Below are 23,768 nucleotides of genomic sequence, written 5' to 3'. Positions count from 1 at the left end.
CTGATATTGACTGACCTGTTGATAGGATAGCAGTGACAGTTTAGCGTATACCTGGTGAAAGAAAAAAACCTTTTCAGGATGAGACTATGAACCCTAATGGAGCATGAGAAAGCAGTTGCAACAAAGAGAGAAGACAGTCAAACAAATTGTGTCTCACGAGGGGTTATTCACAGGGACTTAAATTCAAAAGGAACCTATAGGATTAGTAGTTGGACAAATTTCACAATCTGATTGAGTTTTTGTATGGGCTAACCACTCCTAATAAGTTATCAGATTTATGGAGCTGGTGAGAGAGTGGATATGGATTATTCACTGTTTGCTCTTATTTTAAGAGGTTACTAGTGAGAGGGGAAGGTACTTTCTCCCATGACTCTATTTGGATCCCTAGAGCTCCAAGGAAGGTATGTTTCTTTGTATGGTTGACGGAGAGGGGGTGCGATCGTAACAATAGAAACCAAGGAGGAGGAGGATCACCTATGTTAGTTGGTGCTCTATGTGTAAGAGCACAAGAGAAAATGTAGATCATCTCCTATTGCATTGCAAGGTGGCTAATTGGTTACGGAGGGTGGCCCTCAACTTGTTTAGGATGCAATGGGTGATGCCGGACACAGTAAAGGAGGCTTTGCAAAGTTGGACTTAGGAGGGAGAAGAGAAGCCCAAGGGCATGGAGTGTTTCCCCTTTAGCAATCATGTGGGTCATTTGGAAAGAGAAAAATGGGAGACCATTTGAAGGGGTGGAGCAATATTTTGTCAAATTTCAGAGAGTGTTTTGTCTCTAGTTTCTTTTTGGTGTACTTACGAGGTCCCTATTTGCAAAGATGATTGGATCTCTTTTGTTGAGAACCATATTTTTGGTTTTTGGATTCACTGATGTAAATATTACTTTTTGGTTTCCAACACATTTGTGTTGATGATCTATCCCGATGGTTACTTTTGTCTTTTGTTCAACTGCTTGATAACAAAATCATTCCAGTAATTCTTTTTTCACTTATTATCTCTCTTTTCCCTATATGTGGTTAGCTTCTCTGATGCTTGCAGGATAAAATTAATTGTTCGAGTAAGAGGAACTCTAAAGCATGAAAGCACATTTCCTTAGGCAGCAAGGATCCTGTATTATCGATTTCAGTGTATCTAAATTTATGTTTCTGAGCTTTCTTTCATGTCCAACCTTGAGGACTAGCGTAACATGAACGAGCTCTAGCTTTTAGCTTTCAACCCTTAGCTTCCTTTCCAGAACTAGGAAAAACTACAGCCTGAAGGGTTATGTCTGCCTCTAATACCACATCGTAGGCAATAGGCATAAAGTTTTCATAAACAAAAGAACTATGGAATTCTCTTTCAGTGTATCTAATATATGGTTCTGAGCTTTCTTTCACATCCAAGATTTAGGACTTGCAATTAGCATAGTATGAATAATTGCTTGATATTAGTGGCTTTTGGTTTTTCACCACTTAGCTTCTTTACCAGAGCTGGAAAAACAGGGTTATGCCTTCCCCTGTACCACACCCCAAGGGCAGATTATTACAACAATCACTACATCTCAATGCCAAGCAAGTTGTGGGTTGCCTATGTGAATCCTCACTGTCCATATCGATCCGTTTAAGCTCATCTGGGTCTAGGCGTACACTTTTCCAAAGTTCAAGCTAATCCAAACACTGAGGATAAATACTTAGGAAGTTACAGAACTCTGGATCCTTTTTCTGTTAATTCTTGTTATAAGTTTTTGGTTCCTGACCCACAGAGTACTAACTCATGGCCTTAGAAGAACATATGAAGACTAAAGCCACCACTTAAAGTGGCTTATTTTGTGTGGGTAGTTACAAGAAAAACATGTTTGAAACAGGATAACCTCCAGAAAAGAGGTTTCAGGTTTGAAACAGGTTCCATCTTTTTGGAACAAATCTAGAAACCATTAACCTTTTTTTCCACTGCACTATTGTTTCATAATTATGAAATTTATTTCTGAAAATGCTGTGACTTGAACGGACAATGCCTGAAGATACAACTGATTTGATGAGAAGCTGAGAAAGAAGGGGCATGTCAAAAGAACAGCAGAAATGGTGGAGAACTATTCTAACCTTATATGGTGGCTATTTTGAAAGAGTCAAAGAGAGAAATGTGAAATGCTTTCAAGATACAACCTACTATAAATAGAAGATAAAAAAAACATTTGTAGACTTTTGTTTTCTTCTTGGTTGAAAGAGGAATTAATTAGTGATGTAGAATCGCTACTAGACACACTTGAATACATGCTGATTTGATGAGAAGCTGGATCATTCTGTAAATATTTCAAGCACAATTCATAGGACATTTTAATACTTACCATTTTGTCAACAAATAATATTATGGAATTCAGTTGCTAAATTCTCAGGAGTCCCTATTATGTGAACTTTCCTCGTTGACCCTAAAGTTAAATAGTATATTCTGTATTTCTGTGTTTAAGACTAAGTAAAACTGTCAATTTAAGTAAGCTGTATAATCCCACAAGTAGGGTTTGGGGAGGGTAGGATGTACGTAGACCTTACCTCTACCTTTATGGGGTAGAAAGGTTGTTTCCGATAGACCCTCGGCTCTAAGCTTGCTTACCTAGTTGAAATTATTATGAATTTTCATATCAGAAACAGTCTAGAAAGTTATGCATTCCCCATTTCTATTGCCATGTCCCATATACCAGTTGAAGTTTGACCTTGGTCATTGTTGTCTGATTCTAGGAGCAAAAGAAATGTTAATCAAAAAATTTCTTGCGCCAAAATTTTTTACTAAACCCAAAATTGTGTGAGAAATATAGGAAAAGAATATTATTGAATTGTTGTTGTGTCTACATTATTACATTGAGACCCTATTTATAGACACTAGAATACAATCTTTTACCAAGTAGGATACTATTTACTATTCTTATTTCTATTTGTATTCCTATTCCTATTCTAAATAAGATTGTATAAACCTAGTCCTATTCTAATAGGATTGTATAAACCTATTCCTATTCTAATAGGATTGTATAAACATATTCATGTTCTAACACTCCCCCTCAAGCTAGTGTATACAATTCATGTACCTAGCTTGTTGCAAATGTAATTAATACGAGGATCGGTGAGGGGCTTGGTGAGATATCTGCAAGTTGATCAGTTGATTTCACAAAATTGACAGTCAATCTCAATGAGCGTGTCTTCTCATTAAATACTGGATTTGATGCATGATGTTAGTCAATCTCAATGTGCTTAATCTTTTCATGAAATACTGAATTTGATGCATAATGCCGATAAAACACAGAGTGATAAAATTACAGTGTTGAACTTCCCCAAACTTGCAAAGACTGTTTCAGACCATAGAGTGATTCACATAATCGACATACAAGGCTACTAAACTCCCCCTGGGACACAAACTTCTCAAAATCTAGTATAAAATATATGGATCGTGTTGGAATCAATAGATGAGTCGATATTAAACAAGAAAGTCACCGAAAAATTGGCCAGAACATGCTCATACGCCGGAGTATTAGATTTGATGGCTGAGAGTGGTCACAATCTACGAAATAAAATTATATGGATAGGGTCAGAATGATGACATGACCCAACTAGAAAATAGAAATTATATAGGAAAGGTCGGATTGACGGCACGACCCTATTGAAGAAGAGAAATATTATGGGTAGGGTCGGAATGATGGCACGACCCTACTGAAGAGAAATTATATGGGTAGGGTCTGAATGATGGCACAACCCTACCCAAATTAGATTTGAGGAGTCACCAGAAAGACGAATGGAACTATGCAAATCAAATCTGAGGAGTCACTGAAAAGACACACGGAGCTATGCAACTCAGATATGAAAAAGTAGTTCGGAAAAATTCATGGTACTACGCAAATTAAATATGAAAAGTAGTTCGGAGGGATGCACGATGCTACGCAAATCAAATATGCAAAAAAGGTAGTCATCGGAACCATGTCACGGTGCTACACAAATTAAGTATGAAAAAGTAGTCACCGGAAAGATGGCACGGTGCTACACAAATTAGATATGAGAAAATAATCACATGAAAGGTAGACGGTCACCCAACTTTTGCTAACATAATCATTGGCCAGACGGGCAACATATATGGGTAATAGCCACCTGCCGGCAGCGGAAACTCTTTGATTGTTTACCAAGATCGTAGAGGCTCTGATACCATGTGAGAAATATAGGAAAAGAATATTATTGAATTGTTGTTGTGTCTAGATTATTACATTGAGACCCTATTTATGGACACTAGAATGCAATCTTTTACCAAGTAGGATACCATTTACTATTCTTATTTCTATTTGTATTCCTATTTCTATTCTAAATAAGATTGTATAAACCTATTCTTATTCTAATAGGATTGTATAAACCTATTCCTATTCTAGTAGGATTATATAAACATATTCATGTTCTAACAATAACTATATGTTGATTAAGTTCAGTTTGGGGAAATTGTCTATGCTATATGTATTTTTTCCTATCCTCATCCTAAACAAAACTCTTCCCATTGTTCCAGGTACTTCACTGACTAGTTTATTCTCTGAGAAGCAAAAGGAGTTCGACAATAAGTTTAAGAAAAGCTTTATCCTATCTGATGAGGTATCAAACAATTTATAATCTGTGTCCCTGATTATGCGACAAATTGCACTGAGATTTAATTACCTATTTTAAGTTAAAAAATGAACCGTCAAACGCCTATATGTTCATTATATCAAGCACCAAGATACTGGAACATATTTTCAGTTTTTTTACTCTCAAAAACTGTCGCAATTTGTGATGAAGGGAATGATTCTTTTGTGCAAGTTCCTCTGATACCCTTCCCCCAATTTGCACCTGGGATCCAACGGAAGAGCATATGTTATTTTATTCTTCTACATGCAGTTCATGGGATGTGCATGAGCATGAAATATTTTAAACCAAATTTACCTTGTACCACACAAATATTTGCAGTACAGACCTAGGTAAGTAACATCATACATGTTATGAATGTGTAATTATGTTAACTGAAACTAACCCATGTTTTACTATTAAATTTGCTGCATGGATCTAGGAAAGTGTGCATACTGAATCAATTCAATGCTCCTAATGCCGTCAATGTAGTTATAAAGTTTTTCTGTTTATATCGATGCACGTCTAAAGTTCACTATGTAATTTGATCACTTTGGACTGAATTCAATTTCAATCTGTGAATACTCTACAAGTTCTTTCAGATTGTAGAAAAAATACGAATGTCTATCATGCTTCTTATAAAAAAAGGAATGACTATCGAGCTGATGACAAAATCGTACCACTTGTTGTATGCTGTATTACTTGCAGTTGGAAGCCATTTCCTTGTATTAACTTCCATGATGCAACATCTCTCTCTATATATATAATGCAGAACTCTTTATGTCTTATCTTTTCAGCTTGGTTTGGAGCCTGTGGCTGTTGGTAAGGCTGCTCTTGGAAACATGTTGGGTGGGATTGGATACTTCTTTGGCCAGTCAAAGATTTCACTTCCATCAACCTCCACAGTAAGAGATCCTAGTAGTGATTCCCTGCTATTTTAGAAAACTCGCGACATGTGCAATAACCTAATGACAGTGTTAGATACCTCTATTTTTCTCCTATATGCAAGAAAATATATAGAGCTCTGTGATGAAGAGCATATCATCATATCTGAGCCTACAATGTACCAACAAATTAAGTAAGAGCTTTAAAATATGGCCGAATTAGGAAGTTACTCAAGTAACTATACTTTTTCTCTTCTATGCTTGTCAAGCAAGAATATTCCGGTAATACTGCATTTAAGAATCACGTTAGTCAGTCTATGATGGGAGGATTTTAGGAATGGTGCTATTAGTGCTTGAGTGGTTACAGGGATAATCTGCTATTTCTCTTGATTTGAGACTAAAGTTGACTAGAGGAGAGGATACGTTGCTGAAATCTTGAAAATAAAGAGTTTCAAGAAGAAGTATAGATGAGGACACCTACTAAGTTCATGTTCTCATCTCCAATTGCACACTTCTCGAAGGGAAAGAGCAGAAAATATTCTAGTTAAAACTTAAAACTAATTACAAATATATTTCTTCATGCTAAAGTTGCAATATCATAACTTTTGACATCAAATGTCACTCACCTTCCCAAAAAGGATGATAAATGGAAGGATTCCCCAAACTGCAATCTAGTCAAGCTGTCATTTGTTTCTTGTTTCCTTGGCTTCAGGAATCTAATGAGTGGGGACCTCACATAAAATTGGCTTCCCTGCATCACCCCAAGTATATGCTTCAAGATTTTGGATGTACTGATGATTAATTTGCTAAGTTGATAATTGGTGTAACTTTTACTCAAGACTAGTACCTGGTCGCAAAAGGTCTTTGGATGTCCAAAGCACTTCTTGAAGTTGTATTATTTTCACTCTTGGAGTCCTTTAGTTGTTTGTTCAATAATCATAACCATTTGGATGTCTAATGAAGTTCTACAATGGCTCCTGACTTGTACAGCCTAATGCTGGAGATAATTCTGTCTTATACTGGCCTGCTGAGCTATATACAGCAGTTCCAAGTCGGCCCTTCTTCCCAAGGGGCTTCCTATGGGACGAAGGTTTTCATCAACTGCTAATTTGGTCAGTGACTTGTTCGTTTTTTTATTTGTTTTCTACAGCTTAAAAATAGTATTTTAGCTGGTTTCTAGTCCCTTTGATTTGCACTTATAAGGGAAATCTTGAAACAATCAGGCGTTGGGATGTATACATTAGCTTGGATATCATTGGACATTGGCTAGATCTGATGAATATTGATGGATGGATTCCGCGCGAGCTAATCTTAGGTGCTGAAGCATTGAGGTAATATATGGTGGATCCCATTAAGCTTAGTTAACTAGTTCATAGTTTTTCTTGTAATCCCATCTGAAACTTCTATGTGGTCAACCTTGCAGTAAGGTCCCAGAAGAATTTGTTCTTCAGCATCCAACTAATGGAAACCCACCGACACTGTTTTTGGCCTTGCGAGGTATTTATTTCTCTACCTTTTCTTTGGAACTTTCTTGAAAAGATATCCTTCTCTTATTGGAATAGCTATAGCTGACTACATGTTATTATACTGTCTTGTAAAGTTAGTATTGTTCATAGTCTGTTTGTTGTTAGTGAGTAGTTAGCTTAGGTTAACAGTTTGTTAGTGGTTAAATATCTCCCATTATTAGTTAGTTAGTTTCTGCTTAGCTGGCACCTAGCTTTCCAAAGTCAGTCAGTGGATCAGGTGTGTATATGTAGAGATCTCACAGAGAATGCATTTTAGTTTTTACTTTTCTATTTCTGAAGCTTCTCTCTTTTTCTCTAGTGTCTTCCCAGAATCCTCCATAGCTAGATTGGAGTTTGTTGTTTGCTGCCATTGTTATGGTTTGATATGATATCAGAGCTTAGGAGATTAAATTGATCCTGTTTCTCTCATTGCCTGCTTTAGATCTACTTCTTCTACATTCTTCCCCTAGTTGCAATTTTTCCCTAGTAGCAAAAATAGTTTTCTAGATTTTTAACATTTCTCTTATGAAATTGAGACACTCATCAGATTTCACTTCTCATGGCTGAGAATGATGGTTCTGTCATTGATTCTACTAGTCCTCTGTACATGCACCCATCTGATAATCCCGATGGTATGCCAGTTCCTGTTCCATTCAGGGAAATAGGTTATCGATCATGGAGACAGTGTATTGTGAGCTCTTTCAGTGAAGAGCAAGTTAGGCTTCATCAATGGTGAGTGCGAACGTCCAGCTCGTGAGTCCTCCAAGTGTCGACCATGAGAGAAGTGTGACAACATGGTCACTTCTTGGATCTTAAATTCTCTGATGAAAGAGATCGAAGATTGTGTGGAATAAGCTAATAGTGCTGCTGAATTGTGGAAAGAATTGGAGGACTTTTTATGAACGGACCAATGGAGCCAAGCTTTATCAGATTCAAAGGAAATAAATAATCTTTCGCAAGGAGCACTTGACATTACAAGTTATTACACAGAGACGAAGAAGCTTTGGGGGGGGGGGGGGGGGGACTTAAATCCCTTGAATGCGAAGATTCAGTGCACTTGTGGAGCGAAAGAGAATCTGCACAAAGCAGAACAGGACAGGAGATTCATTCAGTTCCTTATGGGACTCAATGAGGTGAACACAATTGTGAGAGGAAGTATCCTCATGATCCACTGCCTTCGATGGCACAAGCCTTTCCCCTGCTAGTTCAGGATGAGAAAGAGAGGGAGATGAGGCCCTCAAATCAGCTTGTTGAGTCTACTGCTTTCAATTTAAATACGCATGGAAATCAAAATTTCAGGACAAACCATTCTGCCAATAGCAGCTCCTTTGGCTCTTTTTTGAGCCTTCATGTGGCCCCAATTTTCTCCTCTATTGGACTTGGTCCATGAAATACGTGTACTCATGTAGCACTTAGCCCACTCCTTTCTATAATTGTTAGGCTTAAGTTCTTCTTCCACGATAAGCATCTTCTAGATTTCCCATTGAACTCTGTCAACCTCTAATGCAAGTATGCCACTGTGGATGCTATCAAGTCTTCTTCCTTATTTGAAGATCTTGCAAAACACAATAGATACTATAACTTAGTTATTTGGTGCTGGAGCTAACAAATAACATGTTAACATCAATGTTATCAAAAGCGAAAAGCTCAAAAAACTCTTCAGGTATGTTGGGGCATTAAGCTCAAAACACAAATAAAGCGTGGACTTTTTTTTTTGATAACCGAGAAATCCGTCTGTGACCTGCCCTTTGGACCAATCATAGCCTTCTAAACTCGGTGGATAAGGGGCCCACCCCTCTACCCTTCTCAACTTAAATACCGAGCTTCGCTTTGCATGGTGTGGGGCTTGAACCTACAACCTAAGCCACAAATCCTCCACCTTTTGCCACTTGAGCTAGGCCTTGGGGGCAGAAATAAAGCGTGGACTTTATTGAAAAAAGGCGCAAATGGAGAAAAAAAAATACAAATATGTATATGTAGTCCAGGATTATTAATCACAAGCATGAATGATAAATATATGGACAAAGAACTTGAAAAAAATTATGATAAAAGGCTCGTTTGGCCATGCGATATGAAATCATGAGATGAAGTTGATGTTTTGTTTGGACATGCAATTTGGACTTTTTATATTTCATGTTTTCTCATAAACATAAAAACCCCATAAGTTTTAAAACTATTAAAATTGTCACAATTCTTGGTACAATCTTGCCAAATAAGCAAAAATTTATAAAATCACATAATACACTACCACAAAGCTATTCTTAAAAAATACAACATTTATCGATCAAATCTTAGTTCAATAAAAAATAAAATTGAAAAATTATTTTTATTAATTCAATATAATCTTACCATAATAGTTGGTCTTGTCCTCGATATAATGATGAAAAATTATTTTTTATTAAATGTTGATTTGAATGAAGTAGTAATAAATTTGACTGGGTAAATAAATTTGATAAAAAATAATGAATTTGGTGAATATAAATTGTAAACAAGAATTGATTTGAAGTAATAATAAATTTCACTTTGGTGAGAATAATCTTTATATGAGATATAAATGATTTAAGATGTAATGATATGAATTATAAATTTTATTTATATATGAAACAAATGGCTAGTAGATATATGTGGCTCTTTTTTACAAAATATAAACTTGTGGGTCAACTTCTATATTTGGAAAATCCCAAATCATGATTTTTGGAGTATTTGGGAAGTCATTTCATGATATGAAATCGCATGGCCAAACGCCTACAAAGTGAAATATCAATTGTTTGGTGTCACATCTTCAGGATCACGCTCATTGGCAAGGAGAAGTATGCCTTAGAGCTTTGATGATGACACTGAAATGCCCATAAAGTGAGGCTAAACACTCAACATGTTTTGCTCCTCACTTTAGGGCTGAAGCGCGCCTTTGAAACACTGGTTAACATGAAACTCAGGCACATGATGCATGATAATGTAATATCAGGTGCACAAACAACAGAAACTGTTCCTGAGATGGGGGTTAGAGAGCTATTGGCTATTCTGACATAATTCATGTTAGGACTAAAATAGTAATTTTGTAAGTGTTTAGAGGAGCCTGTCATGTGTCTATTATCACTAGAATTAACAAATGAAGAATCAAGGTGAGCATTAAAGGCAATTACTGATTGCACATAATTAGATGTGGCAGCAAAAGGTGAGTCAAGTTCGGTCAGGAATCTGCGAAAATGCTGAATTTCATCTGAAGACAGTTTTTCCCGAAGATGTTCTCCTGGATGTCTCCACATTTTCTAGAATATTAGCCAAACCCCTCGATGGACCTAAACATTTCCCCCCATGATTTATGTTGGTATGCCGTGTAGTTTCCAACATGACTCTTTTGTATGCCTTGGTTTTCCACAATAATCACACTGTATGTAACTTTTATGTGAAGTGCTCAGCTATTGGTTGTTCAGGAGAGACAGTTAACCCTGATTTTTCAGTTGATGCCTGATGCAATATGACACCTCATCGGCTCTCTTCTTGTTGATCAGAGGAGTATGCATTCTAGGAACCAAGAATTTGAATGCTGATTTGATCATACACACTTTCCTTTTAAACCAATTTTTGAAAGAAAACTGCATCATCGGAGCACTCTGCTTGGAGATCCTGGTAATAGTCAATGTCCAGCCATAATTCAATTAAGGCGGAAGAATAATCGGTAGAAGTCAACTAACCTTGCTTAGTGACATGCGTTTTGTTTTTAATCTCAAAGATCTGGCCATTATTACCCCTGCGAGAATGAGTGTCCTAGTTCAATTTCAAAAAAAATAAAAAATAAGTGCCCTAGTTGAATTTCAGATCTTTTCAGCAGTATCAAGCAATAAATATTGCTTAGAGATTCAGATCTGCTTTCAACAATGTGTATCTTCTTAATATTGTAGAGCTTGAACATATTCTTGCACTTTCCTCGAGTCTGAGGAACAACTTGCTAACTATATGACAAAATTTCAGCTTACCGCCCATTTGCTGCAAGTTCTGCTCTATCCATCTCAACATTTTATGCATTGCAGAGTTAATTGGACCCCAGTTTTCTCCATCCGTTCATAACAAAGTCTGGTTAAACAATTTTTTGAGTGGTGTGGTGGAACAGTAATCATAGTAAGTTACTCGTTTCAGATCTGATCTCCAAGCTGAAGAAAGAAAAGTTTGCTGCAACTGAGGCCAGGGATATCTCTGTCTTCTTGGATCGGGCATTTGTCCGCCTTGAAGCATGGTTCAAATGGTTTAACACAACTCAAGCCGGTAAGTTTCCTCTTTTGTGAATTTTATTTACAAAAAGGTCCATCTTTTACTGTTTTTACTAGTTGATAAGCTGGGAATGTGATGTTACTAGTTACTATGGTATCAGTGTAACTTCGGTTTGTTTATTAATATTTTCTGATTTCTTTTTAAGAAGATAGCCTTCCGTTTGCCAGTGTTCTTAAATTTATCTAATTCTTAGGTGTAGAATTAGTGGTGACCATGATTTACATTTGTCAGCTTTATTCCATTTGTTTCCGCTGTTAAGTTTGTGCCATTAAGTAATTCAGAACTGACAATGTGTGTTTTGGTTGGTACTGGATAAGTTTGAAATATCTGTCGGTTCAAATGGAAAACATGTCAAAACCGATATCACTTACCAATGTAACCTTCAAAGCCTTAAGATCTTGATAAGCTTGATATTCTTTTATTTTACTCCATCAGAACTGTATCAATGAGACCCCATTTGTGGGATTACACTGGATTTGTTGTTGTTGTAAAACTGTATCAATGTAACAATAACCTTCAAGCTTGCTGCTGACGGTTGGCAGATAAGTCTTTGGAAGCTGAACTTTGGACGTTGCAATCTTCATTGTATAAGTGTATAAATCTGCGGTAGCTGTAGAAGTACCAGTAGAAGAGGAAAACTTTCCAATTGGAAAAAAACGTTTTTAGCACTTTATGTAATGAAAATTATAAAATACTTCAGCAAGGTTTTGCATCAAAAGGAATCGATGTAAAGCTATCAATTCTTGATGGTGAGGTGGGAAAAAATGTTTTGGCTTAATCTACGGAGCGCATGCTTTTCCCCAGATTTTTGAACTACACCCTTTCCTTTTTCTGATCTTCTATTTGAGTTGCATGTGATTGTTCCTGACCTGTTAAGTTTTTCAATTGCAGGAAAGGAAATGGGTAGCTATTACTGGCATGGAAGAGATACTGCAACGACCCGTGAACTAAATCCTAAGGTTTTGATCTAAAATATGTCTATGCTGAAAACTTCTCTACTGATGTACTTTTCTTTCCTTTTTTCTTGAAAGCTGATAGGTAATATCATTTCATGGGTAATTTTTAGTCTCCTCTCGTCAAATAGAATTTCTGAAATCTTGGAGGACCTATATTAGATCCCTAATCACTCAATAACAAAACCTTGTTTTTCTTTTTGTAATTATTATTTATGTGGACCAATAAATGAGATGTGTAGAGAATAAGCTAGAGAAGAAGTAACAAATATGGCAAAGCATGACAGCCATGTCCTTCAGCCCTGCAATATTTATATTATGCAGACCCTATTTACAATGATCTAGTTAGATTGTAAATCACTTAACTTCACATGTTTCTAGATAGTAGATAGCCAAATAGAGATAGCTATGGGGATACCACATTGAGAAATGTAAATAGTGTATGCGCTTTTAACCTATAAAAGGATATATGCAGAAGACATCTTCTCTTGTTTCTCTCAGTTCTCTCTTCCTTGTTTATTTCTCACATGGGATCAAAGCATTTACAATCTTTGTGAAAAATATGAGTAGTTTCTGCCTCTGGTGGGAGGCCTTATGCTGCCTGTATGAACTGAGTTTTCCATTCTTTCACAATTAGTATCGTCTCTTTTCACAACCAGTTCTCTCTATCTGTTCTATGGACTTGAAGAAGATTACTCACAATCAGAACCAGTTGTCATAGTGAATCGCAAGAATTTGAGGCTTTCGGGGAATTTTAGGGGAAAAACTGGACATAATGAGGAGGAAGTCAGAAATCTTGTTATTTCAATCGGAAGAGTAAGTTAGTGAAGATTTCAAGAAGAAGAAAAAGCTTCTTTGTATTTCTTGATGAATATACAACTCATGAGAAAAGGTACTTATGCGATGAGTCCTAAGACTAATTAAGGAGAGACAATATCACAAAAATATGAGTAGCTTCTGCCTCTGGTGGGAGGCCTTGCGCTGCCTGCATGAATGGAGTTTTCCATTCTTTCACAATTACTATCGTCTCTTTTCACAACCAGTTCTCTCTATCTATTCTATTGACTTGAAGAAGATTACTCACAATCAGAACCCGATGGCATAATGAATCGCAAGAATTTGAGGCTTTTGGTGAATTTTAGGGAAAAACTGGACATAACGTGGAGGAAGTCAGAAATCTATTATTTCAATCGGAAGAGTAAGTTAGTGAAGATTTCAAGAAGAAGAAAAAGCTCTTTTGTATTTCTTGAGGAATATACAACTCATGAGAATGGGTACTGGGTACTTATAGAATGAGTCCTAAGATTAAATAAGGAGAGACAATATCACATAATCAATTTCAATCCATTACATTCAATACAAATTACAATATCATTCTCCTCCTGTAATTAAGCTATCAAATCAATCAACACTCCCCCTCAAGTTGGTGCAAAGATGTCGCACATGCCCAACATGCAAACCAGTGTATGAAAAGTCTGTTTGTTGAGGCCTTTGGTAAACACATTTGCTAGTTGCTTTTCTGCTGACACATGGACCAAACTCAGGATACCATTCGTAACTTTTTCTTTGATGAAGCGTCGATCAATTTCAATATGCTTTGTTCAGTCATGTTGGACTGGATTTAGCTCTATAGTCTGCCCTCCACACTTGATCTAGCAACTACACTTTGCTTTGTGCTTCTTCAAGTAACCAGGTTTCCTCCTACAATTGTATAGTAACCAGATGTAGATCTTCTGTCATATAGAGATCTAGCCCAATCTGCATCTGTAAAGGCTTCTATTTGGAGAAATATAGACCTTTCCCTGGAGACGACTTCAGATACCGCAAAATGTGAAAGAAAACTTGCATATGAGGATCTCGGGGATCATGCATGAACTAACTCACCATACTAACTGAATAGGCTATGTCTAGTCCAATATGAGAGAGATAAATGAGTCTTCCAACCAGCCTATGATATATCTCCTTATAAACCGAATCCAACTCTACTCTGTAATTTGTGGTTACTTTCAATGGATGATTCTGTTGGTTTGCAACCTGTCATGCCAGTTTCTTTCAAGAGGTCAAGAATATACTTCCTTTGAGAAATAAAGATTCCTCTTTTTGATTTAGTAACCTCGATTCCCAAGAAGTATTGCAGTTTTCCAAGATCCTTGAAATTGAATTCTTGTGCCAACAACTTCTTCAATCGGGTTATCTCCTCTTTGTCATCTCCTGTCATTACTGTGTTATCAACATAAACTACGACAAGATTGTGTTTACCTTTGATATCTAATGAAGAGGGTTAATCAACATTGCTTTGCAGAATATGTCAAACCAAGCTCTAGGAGATTGCTTCTTTCCGTTACAAGGCTTTCGAGGGTGCATAGTGTTTAGAGCCATGCCATCACAAGGAAATTATTAGAATTCACGGACGGTATCTGCCAGAACTTAGATGGGAAGTGTCAGAATAGTCCTGCGACCCGAGATCTGGAAATATTTTTTGGGAGAAGTCACCGGGAAGTTGTAGATCTGGCCGGAAAGCTAGCTGCCGCGCCAGGACCCTAATTTTGAGATCGGGAAAAATAAAAAACTGGTAGGGATAGGCTCGGAATGTTCCAGTGACCCCAACAGGAAAAAAAAATCCAAAAGGAACTGACCAGAAGGGGATTGTGCTGCGGACAACCAACCAAGAGAGAGAAAACTTGACCTCTTCGGTAAAAACGTAACCCTTGTGCTGCACGGTAGATAACTCATCTCAGAAAGACATCAATGGCTCTGATACCATGAAGATTTCAAGAAGAAGAAAAAGCTTCTTTGTATTTCTTGATGAATATACAATCCATGAGAATGGGTACTTATACAATGAGTCGTAAGACTAAATAAGGAAAAACAATATCACATGATCAATTACATTCAATATAAAATCATTCTACTCCTATAATTAAGCTATCCGTGTAAATCAACAGTAAGGAAGAAGCAACCGAAATGAAAGAGCACCCAAAGTCTGGGTGACTCTGTTAAATTATGATAGTAGAAACATCAAGGAGAATTTAGGGCAACTCTTAATCGCAGGACTTGTTAAGGGTTTGGTCTAGAAATTAGGAGTAGTATCTGCCTTTATGAATGGGAGACTCTTTTCTTGTCTAGGTTCTTTTTCCTTTTCGGTAAGATATACTCATTTTGTAAGGGTTGCATCCAGGGATGCTCTTATTTATTAAATAATAATATACCTAACAAAAAATGAGCTAGACATTCTTCCAGAGCATGAACAAAATTAAGCATACGATAGAACAAATAAAGGATCAGTGTAAAGATAATGGCATAAAGAACAAGTAACATGTTAAATGGAATGTTTTATCTCCCTAAGTCATTCCTGCAGCTGATATACTTTGCTTCATGCATGAATTGACCATAGAACCTACCATTTTTGGCTTCTACAGACCTTATCTTCTGGACTGGATGATTATCCACGTGCATCTCATCCAAGTGAAGATGAACGTCACGTGGATCTTAGATGCTGGATGCATCTTGCAGCAGATTCCATGCACTCAATAGCAGAGCTTCTGAAGATGGATAAAGATATCAAAAAGGTATAGTAAATACACAAGTTTCTTAAAGCATCATTGTCTTGCAAAATTTGCTGAGTCCTGCAATAACTCTTGCAGGAGTATAGTTCAACTGCAAAGCTTCTCTCAGATTTTGAACTTCTTAACAAGGTACAATATCTTCTAATTTCTAAGCATTCTTATTTCTGATGGTATAAGGTTCTCTTAGTTGGCTGTAGCACCATCTGGAAGGGTTTTATTATTGACTTGTAACTGTATAGTAACAGGGTAACTGCTGCACCTGTTAAAGTGTCTGTAACACTTATTGGATAGTAAAATTTATCTCAAATGTTCTTCTAATGTTTCAGATGCACTTAGACACTGCAAATGGAGCTTATTGTGATTATGGAAATCATACAGAGAAGGTATGTGGTTTATCATATTAACATGTCTGACCATCGTCTGGGGGCAGAGTATGCATAGTTTATTGTAAATGATGATTGGTGAAGATTTTATTCGTGCTTGCTACATTCCAGACATGATCAGGTTCGTCATGGTCTTATCCATGATTAGTTCATGGATAGTATTGTCTGATGTATTTGAGTGCTGTTTTACCTTACTTGGCACATTGCACTTCAGAAAACCTAGGTGGGTTTTATCAGGCGAACAGTGAATCCCAAGGTAAAGAGATATGCATGTAAATTTCTGAAACCTATATGAATGAATCTATCAACTTTGTTCCCTATACCCAAATTGAGGAAACCTGATCTAGAAGCATTCTTTTAACCTCATAGTGCAAATCAAAATAATTATCTTTAAGCATCTCAAGCTTAAATTCAAAGGAGCCCGTAATAAATGTTTCTGGAGGAGAACATAAATCGAGTCTTTTTTCTTACAAGCAAAAGTGAACTAATAAGAAACCTCCTTGAGTCCTTAATGACAATTTTAAGTTGGAAAGGACCAAGTAATATTGATGTTCCAATAGGTTTCAACACAGTGTTTCCTGATTTTAAAAAATGTACGTTAATTCATCCATTTAAGATATTTCTCACAATCTTAACCCCCCCCTTCAAACACACACACAAAACAAAATTCATCCTCTGTTCCTGTGGCGATGGGTTATGGGCCATGAGAAGTGGTGTATCTTCTTTTCTCGACAACGCTCTTTTCCTTTCAGGTTCAATTAACTTGGAAAATAGTGGAGACTGGAAGCAACTACCCAAGGCGAGAGCTCGTACGAGAAGTCCTAGAGAAACCTGTTCTACAACTGGTTCCTCATCTTGGTTATGTTAGCCTTTTCCCATTTATCCTCAGGCTTATTCCACCTGTAAGTCTTTTAGCATTGTTTCAGCAATATAATAATTCCAGTTGTTTAACTCTTGATTTGCTTTTATATTTATATTCAACTTTTTTGGCTAGATAGTGGCAGTAAAATGCTCTATTCTTTCTTCCTTTTTTGGCATCTCTTGTTTGATCTGGTCATTTTGAATTGCTCGTGCATGCTTATTTTCATTCAGGACTCACAGATACTCGAGAGTCAGCTTGACCTCATCTCCAATAAGAGCATTTTATGGACTGATTTTGGGCTGAGATCCCTATCCAAAACAAGGTGATGCAGTTTCTGATATATGTGCTCACTATACTAGTGTATTACTATGATACTATCTATTCGTAGTTTCTTCATTAAGAACATCTAAAGAAATGTTATTTCTCTGTTTTCTTTGGGTTGTGCCAGCTCCATGTATATGAAGCGTAATACGGAGCATGATGCTCCATATTGGAGAGGGCCTATCTGGATACCCTTGAATTATTTGATTGTTTCGTCTCTTCATCACTACTCTCAAGGTACAAAATGAACAACAAAAATCTTACTATAGATACTCATTTTCCTTAGTAAATACTTATTCGTACCCCGTGCTTTCTTTGGTCATGGACACGTGTCATGTCCTGCATTCATTGGTTTGTGTAAATACTAGGTGCAGGTAAGTTTTTCACCCTCGATCCTTCCTGATATCCTTATGTTAAATTATTTTTGTTTCAACTTTTGAAGAGCCTGGACCATACAGAGAAAGAGCCAAAACCGTCTATAATGAATTGAGGAGCAATTTGATAAGGTACTGGTGTTCTCCCAGCTGAAACTGTTCCTTGATATTCTTAATACATTATGGTGGCTGCTCAGACTGTGGTATATACATGATAATGTTTGCATTTTTAACGTCACAGAAATATCGTTGGGAACTATAAACGGACAGGGTACCTGTGGGAACAATATGACCAGAAGAAAGGTAAAGGGAAAGGTGCACGCCTGTTTACTGGATGGACAGCAACTGTGCTATTGATCATGGCAGAAGCTTATCATGAAGTTTAGTATCACCCTAATGTTGCAAAAGCAATCATTTTTGACATATTGAATTCAGACGTATACAACTACTATATAATCCATCTCCAAAAAAATAAATACATTTTACTAAAGATTTGAAGGTAACTTCTTCTATTCCCTCAAGAGTTATGTTGACATATTGCAAATGTGAAACTGGGAAGAGCAATACTCGCCATGATGTGCCGATTTAGTTCATCTTACATAATGTATTCAGTATGGTGAGGATTCATCATCAATTGAAAAAATTACATAGTAAGGCAAACATGTTATATGTATTTACTATACACAATTATAGTTTATTAGAGTGAGTTAGGGTTTTATAGTAATTTTTTAGCTCATCTCTCGCTCGCTTCTTCCTCTCTCTCTGTGCAATTGACAGAATACAATTTTATTAGATATGACAATGATACAAATATAAATTGTAACAGTCAATAATACAAATACTAGCTGTCAACTGTACAAAAAAATTCAGTGATACAAAATATAAATGAGATATTTCAACTATACATATCCTTGTTTATGATTTAAAACATAAATGGTATATTTCAATGATACTAATAAAATGGTAACTTTTTTAATGCAATAAATGGTAACAAATGCAAATATAAGTACAAACACGCAAGGCAACAAATGCAAATGCATATACATATACAAACACGCATTGCAACACATTAACACAAATACTTAAGGCAATAGATGAATACACATATTTTTTATAAAATACAACATTGATTCAATTAATTTGTATCAATGGATACAATAGTTTTTTATACAAATTGTGTTCGTTGATAAAAAAAGTATATTCGTGGATACATTTTTCATACAATTGATTTGTATCAATGAGTACAATAGTTTTTTATACAAACTATATTCATTAATACACTTGATGCAATTGCTTTGTATAAACAAATACGATTACTTCTTTAATACAAATTGTATTTTGTTAATACGCTTGATACAATTGACTTGTATCAATGAATATAATATTTTTATACAGATTAATTGTATTAGTAATACAATTATCGACCAGATATACATTTAATATCAAAAATACAATTGAATACATTTGATAAAATTGTACATCTCACGCCTCCCTCGCCCAATATGGTTCGCCTCTATCATTTGTGAAAGTTTCCCATAAAGAATGACACAAGTTGAATCAAAACAAAGGGACAAGTTTCTTTTTATTTCCCGTCTCTAATAAAAGGGCACATTTATTTACTTCTCCTGTTTCACATTCACAAACTTTTAAAAAGATACAATACGCAATTTCCACATGACAATATACAGAAAGAAAAATGTTTCTCTGAGAAGAAAAATGATATAATATACATTCTGCTTCTAGAGCTGATCAGCTGCCTTAAAAACATAACAGCTCTAGAGAAAAATGATAATCAACATTACACAGACATTTCTCCATCATCACCGGAATACAAAGTTGCATAATTGCTACATTCGAGTTTTACTGCCGACTTCAACAACTGAGGGGATGGTGCTGAATTCCACAACCTAACACCATGAGCCACTGTGCAAATTCAAAACCACGGCGCCCTGGGCACAAGTGCATAAGAAATCACTTCTTAGCTTTAGTGTCTTTGCTCATGAGTGTGCACAGACGGAGAAGTTACCGAGGATCTCTTGCTCTTTTGCCTTCTACTGAAGCAAATATACATTAGAGTCACATCATAATCAACTATGGGTGTGTAGTGGTTTCCCATGAAATGAGCTGCAGACATTATAATTTAACCACATATGTAGTGAGGGCAAAAGCCAAGTCAGTCCATGCTTGGAGATTCCCAATCAAAGTCACAGGTCCTTAGTAGCATATCACCTTGTCACTAACCAACCTGGTTTATATAAAGTATCTTTCTTAAAATCGCGACCTGACACAGAGGTTGACTCACCTTGACGACGAAAGCACTGCGATGAAAGCATTACACAGGATCATGATCAATATTTTAGCACAATAAACCTTGTAAATTTAGTCTCCCTATCCTTCCACAACTTTTCAGGCAGCAGGTCAAATGGGGTAAAATCAGTCAGCACAGTTGACAAACATACAATTTTTTTTAACAAGATATATAATGTTTCTGCACAAAACCTCTCAATCAAGCTAAAAGTCCATGTCAGGCAGAAAATTTAATAAACAAATGAAAACATGTCAAACCTTGTAACAGACTATGGTATCATCTGGATACATCGCAAACAGTTTGGTTCCAAGTCGAGCATGGCAAGAGTCACAGACACTCTCGTCATTTATCAAAACATGTCGTGATCTTTCCTCAAACCTTGCCAAGCTTGCATCAATATCCAAAGCACGAGATAGATTATGGACAATCTGTAGAATTAAATATCATCAGATGCCATGAGCAAAGTATATTAATTATTCTATGTTGATTCCAGTAACTAATTAGCATAATTTTAGGAGACTATATTTTTCGTCCTAGAGTAGTTATAGGAATATAATATTTCCTTTTAGTGTAATTAAGTCACTACATAATTAGTAAGGATTCACTTGTATAAATACATCTCATGCATACTAAAATACAAAGTTAGCCTTTTTTTCCCCTTCAGGTACCGTTTCTTACTTGATCAAGGTCTTGTTTGCTCTTATATTAAATCTAGAAAATTGTTTGGTTATAATCAAAAAATGGCTTTTAAATATTATGCACCCCGAATCTTAAAGCAATACTTATCTATTGAAAAAAACTGAAATTCAATTAAGCGAACTTACTCTTGCAAGGGTAATGATGCCCAGATCTTTGAGATTCGAAATAAAATACATGTTACAAAGCAAAGTGAGTTGACCATGACTAATACTTATTCCGAGTCAAGTGTGCTATGGCCAGGAGATTGACTATTATCAAGATCTTCAAGTGAAGTGTCTTTCCACAATTGGTTGAAAAGGAAAGGGTATGATTTTGTAGCTGATTTGAACCAAGAATATGATCAAAGCAGAGTTAAAGTTCTTGGCAAGTTCATTTTTCTTCTCTTGAAGATGCATGCTCCTATGAAGAGAGTCGATGAGGTGTCATGCAGTAACAAGCTCCAATAAATAGTCAGAGTCAATTGTCTTTCATGAATAAGCAAGGATGATCACTTCTATAAAGATTACTTGCACTGTGATTATTGTGAAAAGTCAAGGCATACAGTGGAGACATGCGGGAAACTACATGACAGACCGCATACCATCAAAGAGGTCATGGGGGAAAACGTGTAGGTCCTAGGGGACCTGGCTAATATTGCAGAAAATGAGACATCCAGGGTAAGGGCTTCGAGAGAAACTATCTTAGGATGGAACTCAACATCTTTACAGACACCTTGACCAAACTTGACTCACCTAAGTTGTCAGATCTAATTATATGCAATCAAGTATTGTCTTTACTGCTTCCTTAATTCTTTGATTGTTGATTCTTGTGCGAATAGACACATGACAGGCTCCTCTAAAGGCTTACAAAACTACAGAGCCAACCCCCGACTCTCAAACAGATTATATTGTTTGTACACATGATACTACATAATCATCCATTCTTCGTGTACTTGAGTTTCCTACTTGAGTTTTCTGTTGACATGTTATCAAGCAGCTCCATTACCAAAGAATTAAGTCATAGCATCAAGTTATCCCTGATCATTGTGTTTTACAGGAAATTCAAACAAGAAAGAGCATTGGCAATGAAAAATTGCATAATGGCTTATGCATGTTTGACACGACTCGAGACTCTGGTCAGAAATATTTTTATTCATTCTGATGTAAATGGTCTTTTACTCAGACACTGTTTCTTTGTCTGGAATTCAATGGTTTATTTACTTTTACTGATTTCACTGGGTTGTTGTTGTTGTTGTTGTATTTACTTTTACTGATTGTTGCACTAGGCTGACTTGAGTGTATCTATTAAAGGCCAAAAGTGAAATTTTCACTTGTTTTTGGTCATTAAATAACCATCTATTTCTTCATTGCAAAGCAGCTACAAATCTGTGGAACATGTTCGTCTGTATCCTAGGAGTCAGTTGGGTAATGCCCAAGTCTACTATGGATTTACTCAACTGCTGGAAAGGTATTGGCAGCAGAGGAACCAGTGAAGATCGGTGGAGATCCATCCCAGCTTGTGTCTGGTGGACATTGTGGAAGGAGAGAAATTCAGGATGTTTTGAAGGCAAAGGGATCAACAGCCAGAAGATTAGAATCCAATGTTTTAGTTTACTTTACTTTTGGTGTAAACAGGATATGGTAGGGGATACAGCAGACATAATTGACTTGCCTTAGTTTACTTTACTTTTGGTGTAAACAGGATATGGTAGGGGATACAGTAGACATAATTGACTTCATAGGTAACTTGTAAAGTTTTTTGTTGAGTAGTCCTCACCGAGGAAAGTGCATACATCATGTGTGAATTGTAAAATGTTCCTCATCATCTTTTTGTTGATGAGTTTTTTGTGAATAAAAAAGTTACCTTTACTCAACAAAAAGTATATCTTTATTGGGTATTATCTTACACAGGAAGGATACAAATGCTATCATCTTCTCTCCAGGAGATCCTTCGTGAGCATGAATTTCACCTTTTGAGAGTTTTGCCCTATTTTGGTATTACACCATCACCTCTTCATGGGGAGAGCAAGTAAGGGGAAGAGATGATCCTCCCTAGTTCCACTTTTGAAACCACTACTACAGGGGAAAGTAACATTGGAGTAAGAATTAAGGGGAGACTGTTGGACATTTAAATAGACCTGATTTGAAAACTTCTCAAGTAGAACTACAGCAGAAGAAACCATTATGTGATTCGTCGTGGTTAAATCCTCTTTTACCAGTGAGGTATCTACCTTGCCTAATGAGATAGATTTATCTATTGCTCACGGGAAAAAAGTTAGATCCTGTACCATACATTCTTTATCTATTATTTTGAGGAAGTAAAATTATTTATGTAATTTTGACTCCTATAATTCCCCATTTCCACTCTGTAAAGCCTTTGGCTTGTCTATTTCTTTTGTGTTTATTCCCTAGAAATGGAAGAACGCTTTTGCAGATCCTAGAGGAAAGCAAACTATGATTGAAGAAATGAAGTCCTTGTAAAAAAAACCAAGACTTGGAAAGTTGCTTGGCTGCAAATGGGTTTCACTGTGAAATGTTTCCCAATAACCATAGTGTCCAGACCAGCTTTCCATACCTCGACTAATTCTACAGGATACCTGCCACTTCCCAGGAACAGGTAACTCAATCCACCAAAGCAAAGGACATATTGGAAAAATCACCTAGGATTTTTTAATCTACTGGGATTTGAACCGGAGACCTCATGTTCTCAACCCACTTGATTGACCACTAGGCCACAAACCTTGAATGCACTGTGAAAAATAAATGTGATAACTCGACTGAAGGATTCAAAGCAAGATTGGTGAATAAACTTACGGAGTTGATTATCAGGAAACGTTTACCATAGTTGCAAAGACGAACACTCTAAGAATTCTATTGTCTTGTGCAGCTAATCTTGATTGGGCCTTACAAAAATTGGATGTGAAGAATACATTTCTTCATGGAGACATGGAATAAGTGTATAAGGAGATTCCTCCCAAATTTGATACTGAACAAAGTCAAAGGAAAGGAGTGAAAACTGAAGAAAGAACTGAAGCAATCTCCTCGAGCTTGGTTTGACATATTCT

The 23,768-nt window shown here is 36.4% G+C and overlaps 2 protein-coding genes across 2 annotated transcripts in view; one reads left to right on the top strand and one right to left on the bottom strand.

The window, feature by feature from the left end:
• The window catches only part of LOC125829231 (mannosyl-oligosaccharide glucosidase GCS1-like), a 35,450-nt gene extending 17,276 nt beyond the window's left edge, over positions 1-18,174 (top strand). The window contains exons 8-22 of the mRNA XM_049508478.1: positions 4,510-4,592; positions 5,399-5,506; positions 6,476-6,597; positions 6,709-6,816; positions 6,909-6,982; positions 11,128-11,253; positions 12,151-12,218; positions 15,632-15,781; positions 15,857-15,907; positions 16,105-16,161; positions 16,914-17,063; positions 17,254-17,345; positions 17,472-17,581; positions 17,787-17,850; positions 17,960-18,174. Of these exons, the coding sequence (XP_049364435.1) occupies positions 4,510-4,592; positions 5,399-5,506; positions 6,476-6,597; positions 6,709-6,816; positions 6,909-6,982; positions 11,128-11,253; positions 12,151-12,218; positions 15,632-15,781; positions 15,857-15,907; positions 16,105-16,161; positions 16,914-17,063; positions 17,254-17,345; positions 17,472-17,581; positions 17,787-17,850; positions 17,960-18,104 (1,508 nt within the window). The 3' untranslated portion in view covers positions 18,105-18,174. The remainder of the gene's footprint in view (positions 1-4,509; positions 4,593-5,398; positions 5,507-6,475; positions 6,598-6,708; positions 6,817-6,908; positions 6,983-11,127; positions 11,254-12,150; positions 12,219-15,631; positions 15,782-15,856; positions 15,908-16,104; positions 16,162-16,913; positions 17,064-17,253; positions 17,346-17,471; positions 17,582-17,786; positions 17,851-17,959) is intronic.
• Positions 18,175-19,401: 1,227 nt separating this feature from the next.
• Positions 19,402-23,768, bottom strand: part of LOC125829230 (vacuolar sorting protein 3) — a 32,336-nt gene continuing 27,969 nt past the window's right edge. Inside the window, 2 exon segments of the mRNA XM_049508477.1 lie at positions 19,402-20,036; positions 20,284-20,454. Coding sequence (XP_049364434.1) covers positions 19,944-20,036; positions 20,284-20,454 — 264 coding nt within the window. The 3' untranslated portion in view covers positions 19,402-19,943.

Source organism: Solanum verrucosum, unplaced genomic scaffold, assembly GCF_900185275.1.
Source record: "Solanum verrucosum unplaced genomic scaffold, falcon-dt-bn FXZP01000028.1, whole genome shotgun sequence".
NCBI lineage: Eukaryota > Viridiplantae > Streptophyta > Magnoliopsida > Solanales > Solanaceae > Solanum > Solanum verrucosum.
The sequence above is the reverse complement of the archived record's forward strand: the minus strand, read 5'-3'. Positions and strand labels throughout refer to the sequence as shown.